We start from the raw sequence: 20,315 nt of genomic DNA, 5'->3' as shown, positions 1-20,315 counted from the left end.
AAACTATTTTCGTTATTTACCAATCAAAATTGATGCAACTTGGTGGGTTTGTGTAGTTTTTTGTGCAGATTCCAAAACTGCAATTATTTATTTTGTGATCCAATAATTTCATGAGATAATTACACCAATTAGTCTAATTCTTATAAGGACAATTACAAAATGATCACTGAAGAAAAACTTCAGGTGAACACATTGCTGGACACTAGAAAAAATGAGGAACACAATGTTGCAAGCAGTTTTTTGATTAAGCAATTATTTCTTGTTTTATTGCATAACAAAGTTCAAAGGTCAAAATATAGCATATAAAGGTCGCAAATGAAAGACATTTAAAAAATTTTGAACAAGAAATTAAAAAATCTACTTGCAACATTGCGTGCTCCACATATTTGGCTTCATGCTGAAAAAGAAATTATTACTCTATCAGCAATAGGTGCCGAGATATTAAGGCCACAAAACTGCAAGTGGTCGAGAATGAATGTTTTGAGAAAAGAGCAAAAAAGAAACAGGGCATTATTTAACAGACATTCACTGGTGCAGTGCACACATTTACAATTTAAAATGGCTATAAACCTCCAGGAATGTAGTCTCTTTGCTTTCCAATGTCCAAGTGTCGCCTCTTTCATTTTGATATGCAGTTGCAGCACATTCAGTTGTCACTTTTTCGGCTGCGCGAGTCATATGCAGGCAGTTTTTTTTTTTTTTTAATTTTTACGTACGTCGTTTTGCTACGTCCTCGCATCAAGACCGCGGTGAGGAACGTTTATTGCGGAAAAGAAATGTAATTTGGAGCTGTTTGCTGCTTCCCAGCACTCTGCATTGCACTGGAAGCAAGTATGAACGAGGTCCGGTCGGCGCAAACGCGCGGCGAGCTCTACGAAGACGACGTGTCCCGCAGTTTATGCATTGGAGAATAAGTTTGACGGCGATTCCTTATCCGCGTTCACTTTATTAAATGCCAATATCGCCGCCGTATGTTTTACGCTTCACCAATCTCGGCAAACTGTTTAGATCTGACGATCGTGAACTCCGCATCGCCAAGCGGACTGTCCACCGCGCTGCCGTCATCGTCATGAACACAATCCGTCCACTGCTTCGTTGCTGGAGTTGGCGCGAGTTCAAGCCTTTCCTGTTCTGCGCTTATCTTTCTGCTCCTCTGCGGCCTGCGTTATCACTGTTGCGGCGGGTGCAACCGCTGGTAGTAGCAGTCCCCCGTGCTGGGGAACACGCTAGGCCTACTTCAGGCTCGTAGACACGATCGTTCGGCGCACGATTTTCGTCGGCCTTAGCACGCACAGCCGGGGCAGGGCATCACTTGAAATGGTTATTTAACTATTTTTTTCCCTTTTTTCACAAATTCTTGCCGTGAACGCACCTCGCAGTTCGGAACCAAGCGCGGCCGGCGTCACGTCTCCGCCGTCTCCCCGCGGCTCGGGCGCGCCGAGCAGACGCTGTCAGCCAGCTCCACCAATGCGGTGACGCCTTATCGTCACGTGCACCCCGAAAGCGAATGGGATTGCAATTGCCACGTTTTCTCTTTTGCTATTTTTTATGCGACCAATGGGCGAATGTAAACAGCAGAGGCGGCAATTTGAAGACGAAAGGCGGCTCTTTCGAATGAGACCAAGATGGCTACGGTGCCGCACACAAAATGGGAGCTAGGCCTCGCGGAAAATGGTTGTTTAGGGGGTCGTTTTCGGCCTAAATTTGGGCGACATCGATTATATAAATTGGCATTGTGACTAAAATACCGACCCTAGAGATGAAAAACTTAGAAGATAGGTAGGTAAAGAGCTACTGATTTCGCAAATCACATTTTCTAAAAAGTGATTTTTTCCCGATTTTTTGGTCCAAAAGACCCGTGTCCCCCCTTAAGATAACACCGCAGAAGAAGCCTCACCCCTATAAGAGGTACACAATAGATACATGACGCAACATACCATCCCAAATGCTCCAGACACGACGATTTTATCATTGTTTACAGCAGCTACTCTACAGCAGTCGTCAGTTAACTGCATGCCGCCATCTTCCAACGATCTATGTTGCCAGGTTCAAACCTTGCTCCTTGGCCAGATTTATCAAGCAAAAATCATTTGGCAACCATCATACAGTTTGATGATGGCGCCAATCACGCGGTTGCCACTCGAATGCATTGGCTGAACGGGCAGCTTTCCCTCTAGTGTCTGTGTTCGCATAGAAAGACTGGCTACATGACGTTTTTGCTGGCTACAGCAGTTTCAGTCAATGGTCGGACTTGTTTTGTGCCTTATTTCTTCCATGTGTGAGCTGCAGTGCTAGGCCAAGCTAGGCACCGTCGGGCTACGCATGCGACTGGTGTCAACAAAACGATGCATTGTGCTGTGGCATACGAAACTCGGCATACGGAAATGCCTGAAGTGTGTAATGGCACTGACAGTGCCAGCGCAGTCTGCATCTGGAAAAGCTTGCAAACGTGGTAAATAGTACGACACAATGACAATGCTGAAAAAGATCGCTATTGTCAAGGAAGTTCAGAGCGGCTGGCCTCTGAGCATGGTTGCCCGAGAATTTATTATTTCAAAGCAAACAGTCCCTGACTATATATAAAAACCAAGACGAAGATCCTCGGCGAATCAACCAAGTCTTCCTCCAATTTGGAGAAAAAAAACTTCAGAGATGGCAGTCATCCGAAGCTGGAAAAAGCCCTCTATATGTGGTTTTGTGCCAAGGTCGTGAAACGGATCCCCATCTCTGGAGATCTAAAGCAGGGCAGAGATGCTCTCTCCAGATGAACATCAAGGATTTCATGTTCAGTGACAGTTGGCTCCGCAATTTCAAAAAAAGGTATGACCTGGCTTTAAAGAGGATATGTATAGAGAATGACCTCGTCGACCGAACCCTAGTAGCGAACTACCATACCGACACTCTGGAGTGACTGTTGTGTCAGTTTTTACCAGATGACGTATACAACTGCAACGAAACGGCGCTCTTTTATAAAATGCTGCCCGAAAAGACCCTTACCGTGTGTGGCGACCTCTGCCATGGTGGGAAACACAATAAAGAGTGCACCACAGTAATGGTAGGTAGTAACATGTCGGGCACCGACAAGATTCCCCGACTCGTGATTGGCAAATTGAAAAGCCCCAGGTGCTTCAAGGGAGTAAAGTCAATGCCCTTGTGTTACAAAGCAAACTCTACAGAAAGGATAATGGAGCATCTCCTCAGTGAGTACATGCACAAGCTGGCCAGGAAGTTTAAGTCGCGAGGTTGGAAGGTACAACTCTTTGTGGACAACTATGGCACACATGGTCACATTCATGACCTCGAGTTGATCACCTTTGAGCTTCTGCTGCCCAACACCCACGTCCTCCAACCCATGGACCAGGGCATTATCAAAACTGTGAAAGTCCTGTACAGGTCGCGCCCCTTGAGCCACACGATTCTTTGCATTGATGCCGGCAAACAGTACGCTGTTAACTTTTCTCGGCTGCGAACATGCTTGCAGATGCCTGGACGCCAGTCATCCTTCGGTTGCGCAGCAGAAACCTGATGGATGATTTCACTGTCGTGTTCTGCTCGCATTAGCACAGCACTGTCCACATTTGTACGTAAATGCTTCGAACGAGACTGTGTCCGGAATAGCAATTCCACCACTGCGCCGGTCCCGACGATCATTTTCGGCGTCTATAGGAAACACATCAGACGGCAGCAGCATTATCCAGCAGTCATGCTGACACACTGTAGAATTGCTTTTGACACGTTTGATTTGTTGCAGCAACTGCTGAAGCAGATACTGTGCCGCCTCAGTATCTGCCGTCCGATGCGCTCCCTGCAGACGCCGAAAGTTATCGTCGGGACCTGCGCAGTGGTAGCATTGCTATTCCGGACACAGTCTCGTGCGAAGCATTTACAAATGTGGACAGTGCAGTGCTGATGTGCACAGAACTCAACGGCAATGAAATCATCCATCAGATTTCTGCTGCCCAACCGAAGGATGACTCGGCGTCTGGAGATGACGCATCATCTGCACTGCTGCCGTCAAACCCGGACCTTGTGCAGGCTGTGACGGTGCTTTCAGCCATGTACAGTGATCGTACGACCCTCGCCGTGATTCAGGCTGATCTCATTGCACGCAAACGAAGCAGAGTACAACAGCACATTGAAGATTTCTTCAAACCAATTGTCGAGGCCGAATAAGTGCGTGAAAATAGTTTTTTCGCCCCCTGAATCTATTTTTTCAGACGCCCATTTATTTGGACTTTTTTTGTGGTCCCCGTGAGGTCCAAATAAATGGTCGGCGACTGTATTCCACTGCTCTGCCAGTGGATTGTGGATGCGTAAAAAGCAACACCGGCTGACTTGGTGCGTAAGAGCTTCAAAAAATGCACCATCGGTAACAGCTTGGACGGTTTGAAGGACGACTATGTCTTTGAGAGTGGTGATGAAGCCTCAGATGGTAGCAGTGAAAGCGCGACGACTGGGAATCAGATAACCAATGACGTTGTGGCAGTCGTTTGAATAAATGTTCCGAAAACAAAATGATCACAGAGTGTGCAGTTGTACCTTTCTAGCACTTATTTCTTTCTTTTCTCTCTCTTTTTTTTTTTTTTTTAGATACACTTACACGTACACGTACACTTATACATAAGGACATTTTTTTTTCCCCAGAGTGTGAAATCAGGGGTGTGGGTTATATGCAGGGTGGGTTACACGCAAATAAATACGGTACTCTCGCACTGTGAGAGCATCAACACTTTATTTTTACTCAAAGCCTTGAAAGGCTCATCTTCAGATGCGCTATGAAAATATTAGCAAAAGGTAAAAGACTTGCGCAAAAGACTTTTGCTAATATGAACCAACTCGCCCAGAAGAAAGTACTTATGAAAATATGTTAGCAGATTTCTCCCAGCAGCGCTATGCCATCTCTTTGCGCTCAAAATCACTGTGCTGTTTGTCGCTGCGCTCAGGTGCTCCGACGACGCGGCAAAGCATACACAGAAAGTGGAAAACACATATGCAGTAGCCACCAAACAACGCTGTAAATCACAACTGAAAAAGTAAGCCGACTTGCCTTGGCAGTGTGGAAAGGCTGAGGGGCGCGGATGTTGCCATCTTTTGGCATTTTATGTTACTAATGTCAGTTTCTGTGAGACGATCATAGCTATTGAAATTGTAAATTGCTATCGCCACGATTTCCCGATAAAGCTAACCTGTGGTGGCTAGTTAACCTATGAACGCCGCGTAAAATGGGGTAAAAAATGAACATATAAGACGCACTATTGTATAGGATGCACTACCAAAATGTTTCTGGAAGAAAACGGAGTCTTATACACCAGAAAATATGGTAACAAGGTGAACTCACAAGAAAGTGTCCCGAATTCTCAAACTGCCAATGAATAGCATCTATATGCAGAGTGCATCATGAGGAAGGCCGGTCTGGACGAGTCTTCAACTGGAGTGAAGATTGCTGGAAAACATATCAACAACCTTAGATATGCTGATGATACCACTTTAATGGCAGAAAGTGAAGTGGAACTCAAGAGACTTCTGATGCGCGTACAAGGAGAGAGAGAGAAGTTTGGGCTTAAACTGAACATTAAAAAGACAAAGATCATGGCGGCTTGCCCTATCAGGTCCTGGAGCATCAATGGACAAGAAGTGGAAGCTGTGACAATTTTCTCTTCTTGGGCTCCAAGATTATCTCGGAAGGAGACTGCAGCCATAAAATTAGGACACGCCTGCTTCTGGGAAAGAGAGCAATGGTTAGCCTTGACCGCCTAGTAAAGAGCAGAGACATTAGTCTGCCAACCAAGATCCGTATAACTCGTGCTATGGTCTTTCCAGTTGTGATGTATGGATGCGAGAGTTGGACTGTGAAAAAGGCTGACCGCCGAGGAATTGACGCATTTGAATTGTGGTGCTGGCGAAGACTCTTGAGAGTTCCTTGGACTGCCAAAAGATCAAATCAGTCGATATTGTCGACCATAAACCCTGACTGCTCATTGGAGGGTCAAATTCTAAAGTTAAAGCTCAGCTACTTTGGTCATCTGATGAGAAGAGAGGAGTCGCTGGAGAAAGATTTGATGTTGGGAAAGGTTGAGGGTCGCCGGAGAAGGGGTAGGCAGTGAACGCGATGGTTAGATGACATCCTCGAGGCATTGCAGATGAAGTTATGTGATGTTAGGAAGATGGTGAAAGACCGGAAAGCGTGGCGTGACATGGTCCATAGGGTCACGAAGAGTCGGACACGACTGAACGACTGTACTGAACTGAGTATATGCACATGTTGAGGGTAGTATTCTACAGAGCACTGGAGAGAAAGCACATTTACAGTGCTAACAACGCTAAGTAATAGAACTCACTGCTTGACTGGATCCAGCTATTGAAGAGGCTGTTCGTGAGCAGGCAGTCCTTGAAGCTTCGCAGGTATCGCTTCAGCGCATTGGAAACATCGTGAGGGGAATATTCTTCAGTGGTCAGGTGCAGCTCCCATGGATCTGCACATCACAAAGAGAAAAGTTACAACAAGAAAAACTAAAGAAAAAAGCCCGTGAAGCATACTCTCTTAGTATTTAATATCAAATTGCACATGGAAAGTGACTGGTGAAAATCAAAATGTGCCCTGTCAAGAGGAAAAGTGGCATACACCGAGTGAGTTCCGCCGAACAGAGCGCCAAGTCTACGCCACTTATGAGTCGCAGGTGGAAATGAGGCAACTGTCATGCCTGCAGATAAAAATGACGCACCCTAGAGCTCTGGATAATGGCCATGAAATGCAGTACAAGGCAAGTTAATGCTGAATTCTAATGGCAGAATGGGAGGGAGCATGCGCTGTCTGTTCCATTGGCAGAGTGCAATCAGGTGTTGACCAGAGGTCGCTCAAAAGAGCAGCGATAGATTCTCCCATCGGAATCATTAAATTTGACTGGAAATCTGCACACTTTTCTCCCTTCTGCTTCTACTTCCTGTCACAACTGGCTGCATCCTCGCTTCCTGTCGTCACTATGCAGTGGTCTCAGCAGCAACACACAACATGAACACTGCAGCTTCTGCTGGCTGACCTCTAAAGGCAAACTTTCACCTTGAAATTCTCCTTGCAAAAGAATTTGTGTGGCAACAAAACCACCCCACAATCGTGCAACTCAAGAGGCAGAGAGCACCATTGGTGCACGCCGCCAAGCATAGTGTGTAGCTGTTGCAATGACGCTGTACAGACACTGTCATTACTGACTAAAGAAGCAGCGACAGCATATGTCACATATCTGTCATAAGTTTTTTTGTTTTTTTCAAGTTGGCCTTACAAAAACTTTCGCATGAAATAAACACTTAATTTTCAATGTTGTTCAGGCACATTCTGGAGGAAGCAATGCGAGACAAAATTCGTGACCAGTCACGAATTCGAACTGTTTTTTCTTACTATGTAGTAGGGTAGGATGACGCACTATGACGCAAGAAGAGACTCCGCATGAGACTCCGTGATTGCTGGCGCGCGGGGAGTGGAGAATATTTCCCTTGTCTTTTCGCCGTCGTCTACATGTGATAAATGCATGTTATCGTATTCGAGAGAAAACCTACTACCGCATTCAAACGGGCAACGTAATTCGCATTTGTCAGCCTCCGGTATCCCTTGCGCGTCAAATGATTTGTAGTTGCGAGTCTCGGCCTTTTCGGCTGTGGCGGCGATACCTGTATTTCTGTTATTCCTGTTTACTACCTTATAACAGCTCTGTTTTCAATAAGAGTGGATTTTTTGTAACCAGAAACTGGTACTCTATCGATGCAAGCCCACTTCATTTTTCTCTTTAGTGTCCTTTTAAAAGTTACGCCTCAATTATGTGAAACAACAACACGTTTTAAGAGAGATGCCTGAACTGCGCAGAAAGAAGAGGAAGATAGAGACGTTTATTTTTTTCCCTTTTTTTTTTTTTTTTCAAGTTGGCCTTACAAAAAATTTCGCATGAACTAAACACATAATTTTCAATCTTGTTCAGGCACATTCTGGAGGAAGCAATGTGAGACGAAATCCGTGACCAGTCATGGTTACAGAGATCTTCGGAGCATATTATTTGCACTTGGATTCCATAAAAGCTTCCACACAATAATGGTTGTGAGAAGTGTGCTTGTCTGCATTATTTCAGTTATTTGCATTGCAGCAAGTAAGCCTCTGAATCCCTGAATAGAAGAGAACATTCCATTCACATCACTTGAGAAGCTGCCATGTTCCACTCGGCGTCAGCAGCTTTCATAAATACCGTAAAACCTCACTGATACGAAAAATGCCCAGAAAAGACATATTATCCAGGAAAACGTACGATCCGAACTGCCTAATATTACAAAAATTAACTGCTGAATGAGACACACAGGCATTTGGAATTGAGCAGGGTTTGAACAGATTCAAAACGGGCAAATTCAAGGATATTCAAGGAATTTCAAGGCCCAGTTGGAGTATTTTCAAGGAGTCAACACAATGCTACATGCAGCAGTTTTCAATATCAGGTACCAATTTTACTGAACAAAATCGAAAACGAAACATTTCAGGGAACAGCTTGTATTGCACTAAGCCAACATAACAAAGCCAGTAATGCACTAAGCCAAAATAATTAAAAAATGTTCAGCATTGAAAAACACCCTGCAATGCATTGCACCAATGTCGAAGAGCAAACCATTCTGCAAAACTGCTAATGGCAACTTCAGGGGAGCTCTTGCCACTTTTCCTGAATCTTCTCGTTGAGGCTACACAGTTCCTCAGTCTTGCTTCGTGCAGCTTTCCTCTGACTATTGGATCTGAAAATTTACTTCAGGTCATTAGCTGCCTCTGCCTTTTCAGCATAAGTATCTGCTAAAACCTGGAGGTCAGTTATTGTTGCCTCGAGTTTCTTTTTCTTTTTTCATAGTGTCGATCTCTTCGTCGAAGCAGCGCCTCTTTGATTCCCTGACATCATCACATTGCTTCTTTTTTACTGCCTCCAAGTGTGCAGCATAGTGCTGCCGGGCAGCTAATACAGTAGTCCTTAAGCCTTTCGTAATAGGAACGTTAGGAATGCCCCGTGCCTTGTCCACAGCTTCACATACAATATGTTGCAAAATATACGAGAGGTCCTTCAGGTTTTCTATGGAAACTTGGCAGTTCACACTAGACCTTCGCTCCACAGTGGCCTACCCGTGGCTGAGCACAAGCAAAAGCTTGAAAAATTTCCAGAGTTCCCCATATGATGAATTAAATTTGATCAGCTCAGACAAGAACTCGTCCAACCTGTTTACATTCTTCTCAAACATTCGCAGGTTGTGCTTCTCTTCCTGCAGGAACTCAGTGTACTCCTCCAGTACAGTGTCTCTTTGGTGCTCAGACATTCTGCCTGCTGTAATGAGGGCATCCAACACTCTTCTGAAGCCGGCCAAGCACTCATCTGGTTTGGTACACATTTGTCGTGGGTCCAGAAAGGACAATCTCCTTACGATTGAGAATCTCGGTGGGCTTCTCTCAAGCACCTTCTTTGTCACACTGATCAAGAAGTGTTTGCATTCCATACGGAACTGCAACACGTCCTTCTGGCTTGCTTTAGTTTTCCTGACAGTCTGTTCAGCGGCATGGCCTACATCCACTGTTTCATGTGGAGTGTGGTTCTTGATGCTTTCAACGTCCACCGTCAGCAGACCAGTGATTGCTCTAGCTGAAGACCGAGCACTTCAAAAACTTCGTCAGTACCTTCTTTACTGTTTCCAAATCCCTTACAAAAAAGAACACCAGGGGCTGATCCGTTTGGTACTCAATGAGGAATGGCTTGAGGGTCATGGCCACACCTAGTGCAAATCGAAGCTTTGCTAGCAGTAAGACATCACTAGCAAACTCGCACAAGTTGTGAAATGATTCATATTTTGGGGGGCTTACTTCCTTCTTCCTTGCAGCTGCCATAAACTTCTTAATATCACACCACAATAGCAATGCTCTCTTTATCACAGGGACATTCTCCAACCACCAGTGTGCAACAAAGTTCAGGGGAAAAGTCTCCTGACCGGTAACTGCCGAGAAGTCTTCCCTCCTTGCAGGAGAGCCATGGAAAAGCGTGCTCAGACTGGAGAGCAGACAGTCAACTCCCCTCTTACTTGCTGCAACACCTGCCCTGTAAGCATTGTGCATAGTGTGGAGGCCACAGGTCCCAATGTCCAGACATTGAACTTGGTATGCTTGATGCAAGCGCTCTTGGAAATTCTTGAGTAACTTAAGGTTATTATTGGGGTCATCTATTGAAATCTGAAGAATTTTCTCAAGAGGGAAAGGCTCAAGCGCACTCAGCAGCTTTCCTTGGATGTCCTCGGATGTCAAATGCTCCATAAACACTGAGGTATAGTACCTTGTTGCCGCCCTGTGAGACGAATTCCAAAACCAGATGTGAACATCCATTTGTTTCCGCTGGAGATAGTCGTTTGTGGACTCGTCGAAGAGTACCACGTAGTAATCACAATCTTTTATCTCTCGCTGCAAAGCAGATAAAAAGAAGGGCCTCAGACCATGGCACGTCACATAGGCACATTGTTTCTTTATGCAAGAAAATGCTTAGGCCACGGCACTGTCCGGGAACATACACTGGAATAGCTGGTCTGCTTCCGATGATGACCGATAGGAGAAATGCAATGTGACAACCTTCAAAGTCCACAGAACCTCTGCGTTCATCACCAGCTCATGTGCCTTGCAAGCTTCATCTAGCTTTCCCGATTGCGAAGGAGGAGGGATGGCTGACTGTTGGCTCGTACTTGGAACTAAATACTTTCGCACCGAGCGGTTGGCTGCAATCTTCACGACAGCAGCATGCCTAGCATTCTTCATATGGCTCTTTACGCCGCCTCGCACAGTCTTGCAGCAAGGCCTGCATCTTGCGCGGTTCTCACTCGTCGTATCTGGTGCAATCAAGTCTTTGTAAGCGTCGTTGTGAAGCCACATGTCTTGAAATTTGCATTTCCCAGGCATTTGCTTTGCAGTCGGATGCTTCAGCCGCAACAAGTTGGGTGCAGAACCGACATAAAAATATAATACCATCAACCACCATAACAAAGTGCCAAAATTGAATTGGATTGAATCGGCTCAAGTTGGCTTCAGAGCGAGTGGCTCCAATGTGGCTAACAATCGCACAACGTTGGCTATATTACCACAAACTGATTTCTTATGCCTGAAACGCAGATACTGAAACACATTATTGAGAATACAAATATTTTAACTGCATTTTTTTTCTGATTAATAACCATTTGCATGCAGTACACTAGGAATTCAAGGATTTTCAAGGAGCAGCAAATATTCCAGGATTCTCAAGGGCCTTGAAAACGAAAATTTCAAATTCACGGGTTTCCAAGGTTTTCAAGGACCTGTGCACACCCTGTGAGACTTTCCCTGCATAAAAGTGCAGATTACCATTTACAAACAAAGTATGCACAGCTCCTTTCTTAGCTCTCGCAGAATTGAGTCCGTATTTGCATTGGCCTAAAAGGGAAGAAATTTAGAAACAGATCTGGTACGTAGAAATAATGACGAGCCGAGAGCACTTCCTTATTTGTATCGGAATGCTTCGCCCCCAACACTAGTGACATGTGGAGAAGCAGTCACGATGGCTAACAGCGGCCGCGCTTTTGCTCATGCTGCTTCCCCCAGACCCGGCCGCTCATATGCAAGCGAATACAGTAAAAGCTCGGTAATTTGAACTTCACGGTTCAAACCATTTGCATTATGGTAAATTTAGCGTACTTATTTACAAGCATAACGACCCCCTTGCATTATGTACCCCCCCCCCTACTTTTGTCACTGAGAATTTAAAAAAAGCATTCGTTAGGGTGTCAGTTTTGCGCCGTCACCATCGCATATTCAACTGTGCATTTCTTGGCAGCGCGCAAGATGCTGAGCAGTGATAACATCGCGTCTATTTTGTCCTTTATCTCTAGAATATGAACAGCTAATAAACAAAAGTTAATAAGGTTTTGCTTTATTTGAATGCAAAGGCATCAGCAGCACCATGAAGGCGAAAGCTGTCAACTGTGTGCCAGAGGCCTCTGCCATCTGGAGGGTAGCAAAAGCCATCAGAAACCTACAGTCAACTTAAAGCTAACTGCCTGCAGCGGCATATTCACTGGTTGAAAAACAACCCGCAAATTTCTGTGGGAAACATCAAACGCATCAAACACTGCTTCAGAATACCCCTTGCTTGATACTATATTCGGTACTAATAGTTTGTTTATTGTGCTTAAGACAATAATACATAAGCAGCGCCAAGGGGCAGAGGCAAAAGGCGATAGCAGCACAACACATAGCAATGATTGCATATTGTTACTAACAGGAGGCGTGCACACCATGTATAATACTGGTACAACGCGACACAAACACAGGGAGCACCGGACGTTACAAACACAGACTGCTGCCCAGGATTTGGGCCCCGAGCACGCGCCAAGTGCACGCACATTTCATCTGCCTCATCTCCAATGAGTCGGCCCGCAGCATTGGCCCCCGGGCACAGAAGCACCGTCGCGCTGCTTCCTAGGGAGTGTCAGAGCAAGGTAGATTGTAGGGCTTAAGGCATGAGACGTGAACAATATCGGAGGGTGCGGTATGGGAAGTGCATTCGGGGAAGGCAGGTTCAATCTCGTAGGTGACGGAGGTGGCTTGGCGTAGCCCACAATACGGGCCATATATTGCGAAATAAGATTTTCCGAAAGCCTAATACGATGAGAAGGCACCCAAAGCAACACAAGGGATCCAGGTAAGAAAGAGCTGTCGAGGTTGCGGCTGTTGCAGTGCTCTTGCTGAGAAGCTTGGGAGATTTGCAAGCGGGAACGGGTGACTTGGCGAGCATGGTCGGCACAGGCAATGGCTTCACGGGCGTATTCAAAATGGGGGGGACCAAATGTTTGAAACAATGTGTCAAGTGGCAGTTGAGGCTCACAGCCGTACAAGAGATAAAACATAGTCAGCAGTGTCGTGACGGGATGAGTTATACGCAAACATACTAACATATGGAAGGGCGACATCCCAGTCACAGTGATCAGAGATGTACATGGTGAGTATATCAGTAAGAGTGCGAGTGAGCCGCTTAGTCAGGCCATTTGTTTGTAGGTGGTAAGCGGTCATCAACTTGTGCTTAGTTGAGCACGCGCAAAGAATCTCGTCCACAACTGCTGAAAGGAAAGTGCGGCCACGATCAATGAGCAGTTGGCGGGAGCTCCACGACACAAAATGAGGTCGTGAAGAATAAAGTCGGCCACATCAGCGGCAGTGCTCGTAGGGAGCACGAGCATTATTGCATACTGGATGGCATAATCTGTGGCTACTACAACCCATCTATTGCCAGAAGTGGACTCAAGAAAAGGAGGTAAAAGCCGACAAGGTAGAATGGTTCTGGAAAGATGTCGATGAGCTGAAGAAAGCCAGCGGGAGCAGATGCAGGCCGTTTGCGACGCTGCCAATCATCGCAAGCACCAACGTAAATTATGCACTGCACGATAGTGGCCAGGTTAGAAGAAGCGACGACGGACGCGGTCATACGTGCGAGTAACGCCTAGATGGCCAGCAGTTTGGAGATCATGGAGTTCGTGAAGAACAACTGTTCGTAAGTGCTTGGGAATGACTAGGAAAAGGTCAGGGCCAGTAGACTGAAGGTTCCGGCTGTATAAAATGTCATCAACGAGAGTAAAGCGGTTCAGTGAAGGGTCTGTTTGGGCGGATGTTAGGCGGTTAATGATGGAGAGAAGTTCCGCATCCTGACGCTGTTCTTTGCCAATAGTTGTAAATGGTGAGAGAGAGAACAGGTCAATGATGCATGCGCTTGTGGGAGTGTCGGTCTGGGCAACAGGGTAATGAGAGAGGCAGTCGGCATCTTTGTGCAATCGGCCAGAATTGTAGATCACAGTGTAGTCAAATTCTTGAAGTCTTAGCGCCCAACGGTTGAGGCGACAAATAAGATCCTTCAGAGAAGAAAGCCAGCACAGGGCATGACTGTGACAACTGTCACAGATCATCACGCCCTATAGGTAAGGTTGAAATTTTTTAACAGCCCAGACAAGGGCCAAGCACTCTCATTCAATGATGGAGCAGTTCTTCTCTGAAGACTGTAGGAGGCGGCTAGCATAGGCAATTACGCGATGAGTGCCGGATTAACGCTGGGTAAGGATGACCCCACTGCCATGACCACTGGCATCTGTGCGGACTTCCGTAGGTGCTGACACATCAAGCTGTGCTAATACCGGAGGGGTGGCAAGCTTTCTTATAAGCTGGGCAAAGGCTTGGTCTTGGGACGACCCCCAGCAAAAACTTATTCTTTTCAAGAAGATATGCGAGCAGCTGAGCAATGGCGGCAAAATTTTGAATGAACCTACGAAAGTAGGAACAACGACCAAAAACTTCCGACGTCATTGCTCGAATGGGGCACCGGGAAGTCCTTTACTGCTCGGATCTTCTCTGGATCGGGACGAACTGCATAGCATCGATGACATGGCCTAGTATATCAGCTGAAAACAGAAGAAACGCAATTTTAAGAGTTGAGCTGTAGCCAGGCATGGCAGAAGAGTGAAAGAACTTTAGACAGGTGTGTCATGTGGGGCGAAAATGTGGGTGAAAGCACAATTACATCGTCTAAATAGCACAGGCAAGTGGACCATTTAAATCCTTGCAGCAAGGAGTCTATCATGCGTTCAAAAGTGTCTGGAGCATTACATAAGCCGAAAGGCATAACCTTAAACTGATATATACCATCCGGGGTGATAAACGTAGTCTTCTCCGGTCCTGTTCATCCACAGCAATTTGCCAATAGCCAGATAGTAGGTCAATGGAGGAGAAGAATTTGGCTCCGTAGAGGCAATCCACAGCATCGTCCATACGAGGAAGCAGATAGGCATCTTTTTTAGTGATCTTATTCAGGTGACTGTAATCCACACAAAATCGCCACGAGCCATCTTTTTTCTTGACCAAGATGACGGGCGAAGCACAGTGACTGTGAGAGGGCTCAATGTGTTCTTCTTCAGCACTTTTGCCACTTTCACCTGGATTACTTGTCTTCCTGCATGGGAGACATGGTATGGTCGGCAGCGGATAGGAGGAGAGTTGCCGGTGTCGATGCAGTGCATGACAGTAAGAGCTTAGCCTAAGGCGCTGCTGCTATGAAGGTCAAAGATGTCGGAATAGGACTCTAGAAGCGCATGCAGCTCACAAGAATGAGCAGGCAACAAATCGGAGTGCATCATTGCCATGATCGCGTCAGTTGGAGTAGGATCGTGGCAGGGTATGCCGGGGCATGGTCCAATGGGGCAACTAGCCAAGAGGTGAGAACATCGTCACGCCAGGTGGAAGCACTTGGGCTGAATAGCTGAAATTGATCAACGGCAGTGACACAGTGTTCCCCTTGAGGGTTCAAAACAGTGAACTGCACTGGAAGGTGTTGGCCAGCAACACTAACACGAGCACAGCAGAGTCCGTCACCAACAACCGTTCCGTCGTCCGCGACACGCACCCGAGACCGAGCCAGCGTGAGAACTTTAGGTCAACGATGACAAAAGTTTGCACTCATGACAGAGATATACGCTCCACTGTCTACAAGTGCACGCATGGGAACACCATCAACACAAAGCGTGAGGTCTGTAGAGGATTTGTGGGCCTGGTTGTGGATACAGCGTCACCTCCGGGAGCTGCATGAGCTAGCTTTCCAAGTCAGGTCGGCCGTATGAGGCTGCAGCCGAGGATCGAGGGGGCTGCAGGGATCGAAAACGACGGCCTCGTGGAGATGGAGAGTGGGAAGACCGACATGGTCGGGAGGTGGCAAATCGTTGTCCGAATCTGAGTGGTCAGGCTGTGGTTGGAGTGGAGAACAGTGGGGCATATCTGGATGGTAGTCATAGGAAAACTCGGTGTGAGGAATTGGAGACCATTGACTTTGGCAATGCCGGGATATATGAGCAACGTAGGAACACTTGAAACATGTGAGGCGATCGTCAGGCGTCTGCCATACTGCTGGATTTCGGTATCGACGGTATCGACATTCGTGTTTGGTTGCCGGATGCTGGGGTTTTCGATGGAGCGGACAGCAGGTATGAGGTTCAAGTTTGCAAGTTCCTCTCGCATGACGGCCTGAATAAGGGAAACATCTGGCAAGGAGTGGCCGGGGACGGTGGTTTGGGGTGGTGTAGGAGCACAGGCCTCCATTTCACGGCGAACAATCCTGGTGACGGTGTCGGTGACGTTAAGAGGCGAAGCAGAACGTGTGCTAGTTGGTGGCTGCTGCATAGCACACTAAGATGTGGCCGTCGCATGGGGAAGCCGTTGAAACTGTGCAAATATGCGCCGGCTCTTCACTTGCTCGAAGAAACGGCCCTCCTTGATAAGGCCATCCATGGTACCAGAGCCCTTGCAGCGGAGAAAATGGAAGGCATCGTCCGCAATGCCTTTTAAAACGTGACCCATTTTTGCAGATTCAGTCATGGTGGTGTCGACCTGGTGACCTAAGGGGAGATGCTACTCGAAAACATTTTTTTCTTAATATTGATGCTAGGTGAATGAAAATTGCACCACTTATAGAGATTGATCTCCTCTTTCTAAATATGCTTTTAGTTTTAAAATAGCTTAAGGTTTTCATATTCTAAATGCCATGCATAAGTGAAAAACAATGCATGTTTGTGCAGCTGCTGTACACAGCAGCAAGCATGGTAGGGCAGAGCCAACTACTTCTTCTTGTCCCCAACACTCCACTGAGTGCAAATAAGCAACATAGCAACATTCCCTTGGCATGCAATGTTTTGAGACAATTTTATATCTGGTGCCTTGTTTTTAGTGGCTAGCACCAGATAATTTTTTTAATTTGCGTGCCCAAAAATACTGTTGATTGCATTTAAACCTAGATACTTGCATTCTACACATCCTAAAGATTATGCATGCCAAATTTGGTGTTGATTGAACTAAAATAACGACATAAAATATTGTGCACAAAACTCATATTCGGCCCAAAATACGAATTCGAGAAAAATGCGATTTAAAGATACAAAAGCTGTTTATTGCTGTTGTAGCAGCACTATCTGCATGAAAATTGCACACAATGCAGGCCAGGGTATTATGATACAGTGCACAGTTTTAGAATTCACCAGCATCATATGTTGCTCCAACAGTGACATTGTGAGCAGCATTCTCAAGGCGTGCTTTCTTGGCTATTTAGTGATGCTGAGACCTTGCTTCTGTCAGCCACTGCTTTGTAACCACAAGGTGCACATTTTTTGTTATGGCATTAAACTCCTTATGGTGCACTTGTTTCGGCAAACCAAGAACCACACAAAATCGGGAAAGTTGATTGTATCCAGCACCAATAACGAGCGCCGCAACCCCTGCATTGACGTTCACGGCAGAAATCTCCCTCGGGCTGGCTGAAGGGCGTTGTCCACCGGAGCTGCACACCGCGCACGACTACGACACAACGGACGTGGCACACGCTACACTGCTGCAACGCAGCTCTAGAAACGACTAGAGTCCTTTTCACTTCTTGGCCAACTCGCGAACGGAAAGTTAGCACCGTCCGCGCTCCCGACATGCTGCTCGCTCGCCAGTGCGTTCGCGGCACCGATCTCGCCGATAAAGGCACTCGCCGTACTAGGTCTCCTCAACGCTCGAAGATCCTTATCTTCTTATCCAATGCACTGACGAAATCGTCTAAGCTGTCACTGAAACTTCAGTGCCCAGCCGGCTTCGAGCTGTCAAAAGTGTCGCCTCCGCCGAGGTTAGGCCTAGCTTCCGCGGACGTCTCCACTGCACGCCGTTTCCCTTTGCCGGTGACTTCCCTTGAACGCGTGGTTTGATCGGTACTTTTGACACCGAAAGTCACGTTTCTTCTCGGATTCTATCGCAGCGACGAGCACGAAGATGCGTGAAATTTTGAAAACACGCCGAGAGAAAACTAGCGGGCAAGCGTGACAGCGAGCTACGCGTCGCATGAAGAGCAGACGAGCAATGGCCGCTTCCCACACTGACAGCCAATGGCGTGGTCGAAATCGCACCACGTGATTTAAATGGCCAGTGAAAATGCTAGGTTTGGGCGGCGAAACTTTTTTTTTTTATTACTTGCTGGGGGTTTGTGAAGCGGCAAAGCCAGCTTTAGGGAGAAAAAGCGTAGGCCTGCCGCCTTGCAAAATTTCAGTGGCGTGCGACGCCGCGATTTGACGCGTCACGCGCTTGAACATGGGTCGTATCTGCCCCTTCTTTAGCCACCTTGCGTGCTTTAACAGACTTTTTAAATGATTTCGCGACTGTTTTCGGCTCTGATTTTTTTTATATATTAAAGAGGAAGGACCAGTGTTGCTGAAACAGTCAAAATCACAAAAGTGACTTTTTTACTGAAAATCGCCGTTTTTCGACCCGCGTCTCCCCCTAAGGCTAGCACGTCTTGTATGTAGGTGACGTAGCTTTCAGTGGGAGACTGCGCACACGACTCAAGGTGTTTTATGGCTGCGAGCTTCAAAGCGTCTGGTGGTCCGAAGAGAGCATGAAGCTTTTCTTTTGAAGATCTCCCAACTCGTTAATTCGTCCTCATGTGTTTCGAACCATCGTCTCGCTGTGCCAGACAAATAGAAAATTATGTTTGCCAGTATGACGGTGGGGTCCCATCTGTTATGGGTGCCGACACGTTTGTACATCGAGATCCGTTTGTGCACATTGTCACCTGAGGCACCGGAAAAGATGCCGGGATCACTGAGATGAGCCATGACCATGAATGTAGGGGCAGTGGGACTTTGGGAGTCTGGGTGGCAGTGCCGGTGTAGCGACCGCTGCGAAGCTCCATGGTGCAATAAGTCAGGATGCTGAGGATGGGAAAATCCGCACCTCCACCAAGATGTTATGTGGCAGGAGGCACGCACAACACGTAGAAGACAGGTATAATGTGACACAAGCACAAGGAGCACCGGATGTTAAAACACAAACCGATGACCAGGATTTTGGCCCCGAGCCAGTGCCAAACGCACACACGCTTCGTCTGCCTCATTTTCGATGAGTCGACCCGTAGCAATATAAACCAAACTTACACATGAACAGAGGGAATCTGTCGATTTCAGAAGAAATAATAAAACGCAATATTGAAACCAGCACTATTATGTGCAGAACAAACATGTAACAATCTAAGTGCAGAACAAATTAACAGTGTGATTTGAATAATAAAATACAAAATCAATCAGTGGGCATATTTCACGCAGTGAAAAATGATAACTTTACAGAACAACGTTAAATTATCATATGCTATTGATAAGCAGCGTTACTGACCAAAACCTGCAACTATGCTTACATATTATGCACAAAAAAGTTTTCACACTTTTCTGAAGGAAAGCAGGGAAGAAGAACAATCAATGATTTTGACTAAACATGGGAAAATATTCAAGCAGTTAGGAATTTGCCAATTGAGCAGTTGCGTACCATAATTCCTTCTAATGGAAGGTCTCAAGGAATGGTATCTGAATGTGTAATAGTGGGAATTTTTTTCTTTTTTAGACTTCTTCAAGGCAGCTAAAGTGACCTTCGCCACCGGACTCAAGAGCCACAGGAGAAGCCAACTTTTTAAAGACCCTGGGGCAAACTATGCAACGCACAAGTGCAGATATGGTGGCTATGGACAAAGAAAGAAGACTGTGCTGGTTGTTGAGAAAGAGAAGGCACTGAAAGACTTGACTGGGGTTTGAAAAGCAAAGAAGGGCAAACAGGCGTAGCACTGGCACGGTGGTGATGAATGGGAGACTGTGCATTAAGGCACAAAAGCTCTGGCTTCACTCGATTTTGGCATGCGCATCTGAACAGTAGCCTCCTGAGTAATGTCGATATACCTGCTACCTTCATACATTAGCGTGCCAATGTCAGTTTTTTGGCTGTCATTCGCCTGAAGCAGTTTGGGATTGCATTATTTAAATCTCTCCAGAGTTCTTAAGCTGCTCATCACACTTTTGTGTAAACCAGGTCAACTCGTTGTTTGTCCATCACACTGCTGTTCCTACTGACGTCCGTAAGAAACTAATAAAAATAGCACCAAAAATAAATTAAGTAGCTCCTAAGGCATTGTTCCATATAAAATGCTTAAATCTGCTATTCGACGCAAAATTGCAGGCAAGAAATTCACCTTAAACGGAAAAGCCACATGCTGTGCTTGACAGGTTGTGAAATGAGAGAAGTCTCGCCTTTCCTTTTGTAGGGAACAGGAGAAAAGACGAAACTGTGTAGTACATTGAAAGACTTGGATGTTACAAGCAAGTTAAATATGAAAAGAAACATTAATGTGCTCCTCATTACTACATAAGCAGAGCCAAAAAGGTATATGCTTCACATTACCTCTGCATCAATTATAAATTGA

The 20,315-nt window shown here is 46.2% G+C and overlaps 1 protein-coding gene and 1 pseudogene across 3 annotated transcripts in view; both read right to left on the bottom strand.

Annotated features, from left to right (window-relative positions):
• RhoGAP15B (RhoGAP_ARAP and RA_ARAPs domain-containing protein RhoGAP15B) overlaps nucleotides 1-20,315 on the bottom strand; it is a 119,733-nt gene that overhangs the window by 64,942 nt on the left and 34,476 nt on the right. For all 3 annotated transcript variants that reach the window (XM_084602937.1, XM_084602935.1, XM_084602936.1), the window contains one exon: nucleotides 6,339-6,473. In XM_084602937.1, the coding sequence (XP_084459063.1) occupies nucleotides 6,339-6,473 (135 nt within the window). The remainder of the gene's footprint in view (nucleotides 1-6,338; nucleotides 6,474-20,315) is intronic.
• Nucleotides 8,550-10,942, bottom strand: LOC146194035 (uncharacterized; annotated as a pseudogene).

Source organism: Amblyomma maculatum, chromosome 4 (assembly GCF_055883805.1).
Source record: "Amblyomma maculatum isolate TAMU_Amacu chromosome 4, ASM5588380v1, whole genome shotgun sequence".
NCBI classification, from domain to species: domain Eukaryota; kingdom Metazoa; phylum Arthropoda; class Arachnida; order Ixodida; family Ixodidae; genus Amblyomma; species Amblyomma maculatum.
This window is presented reverse-complemented; position numbering and strand designations above follow the sequence as displayed.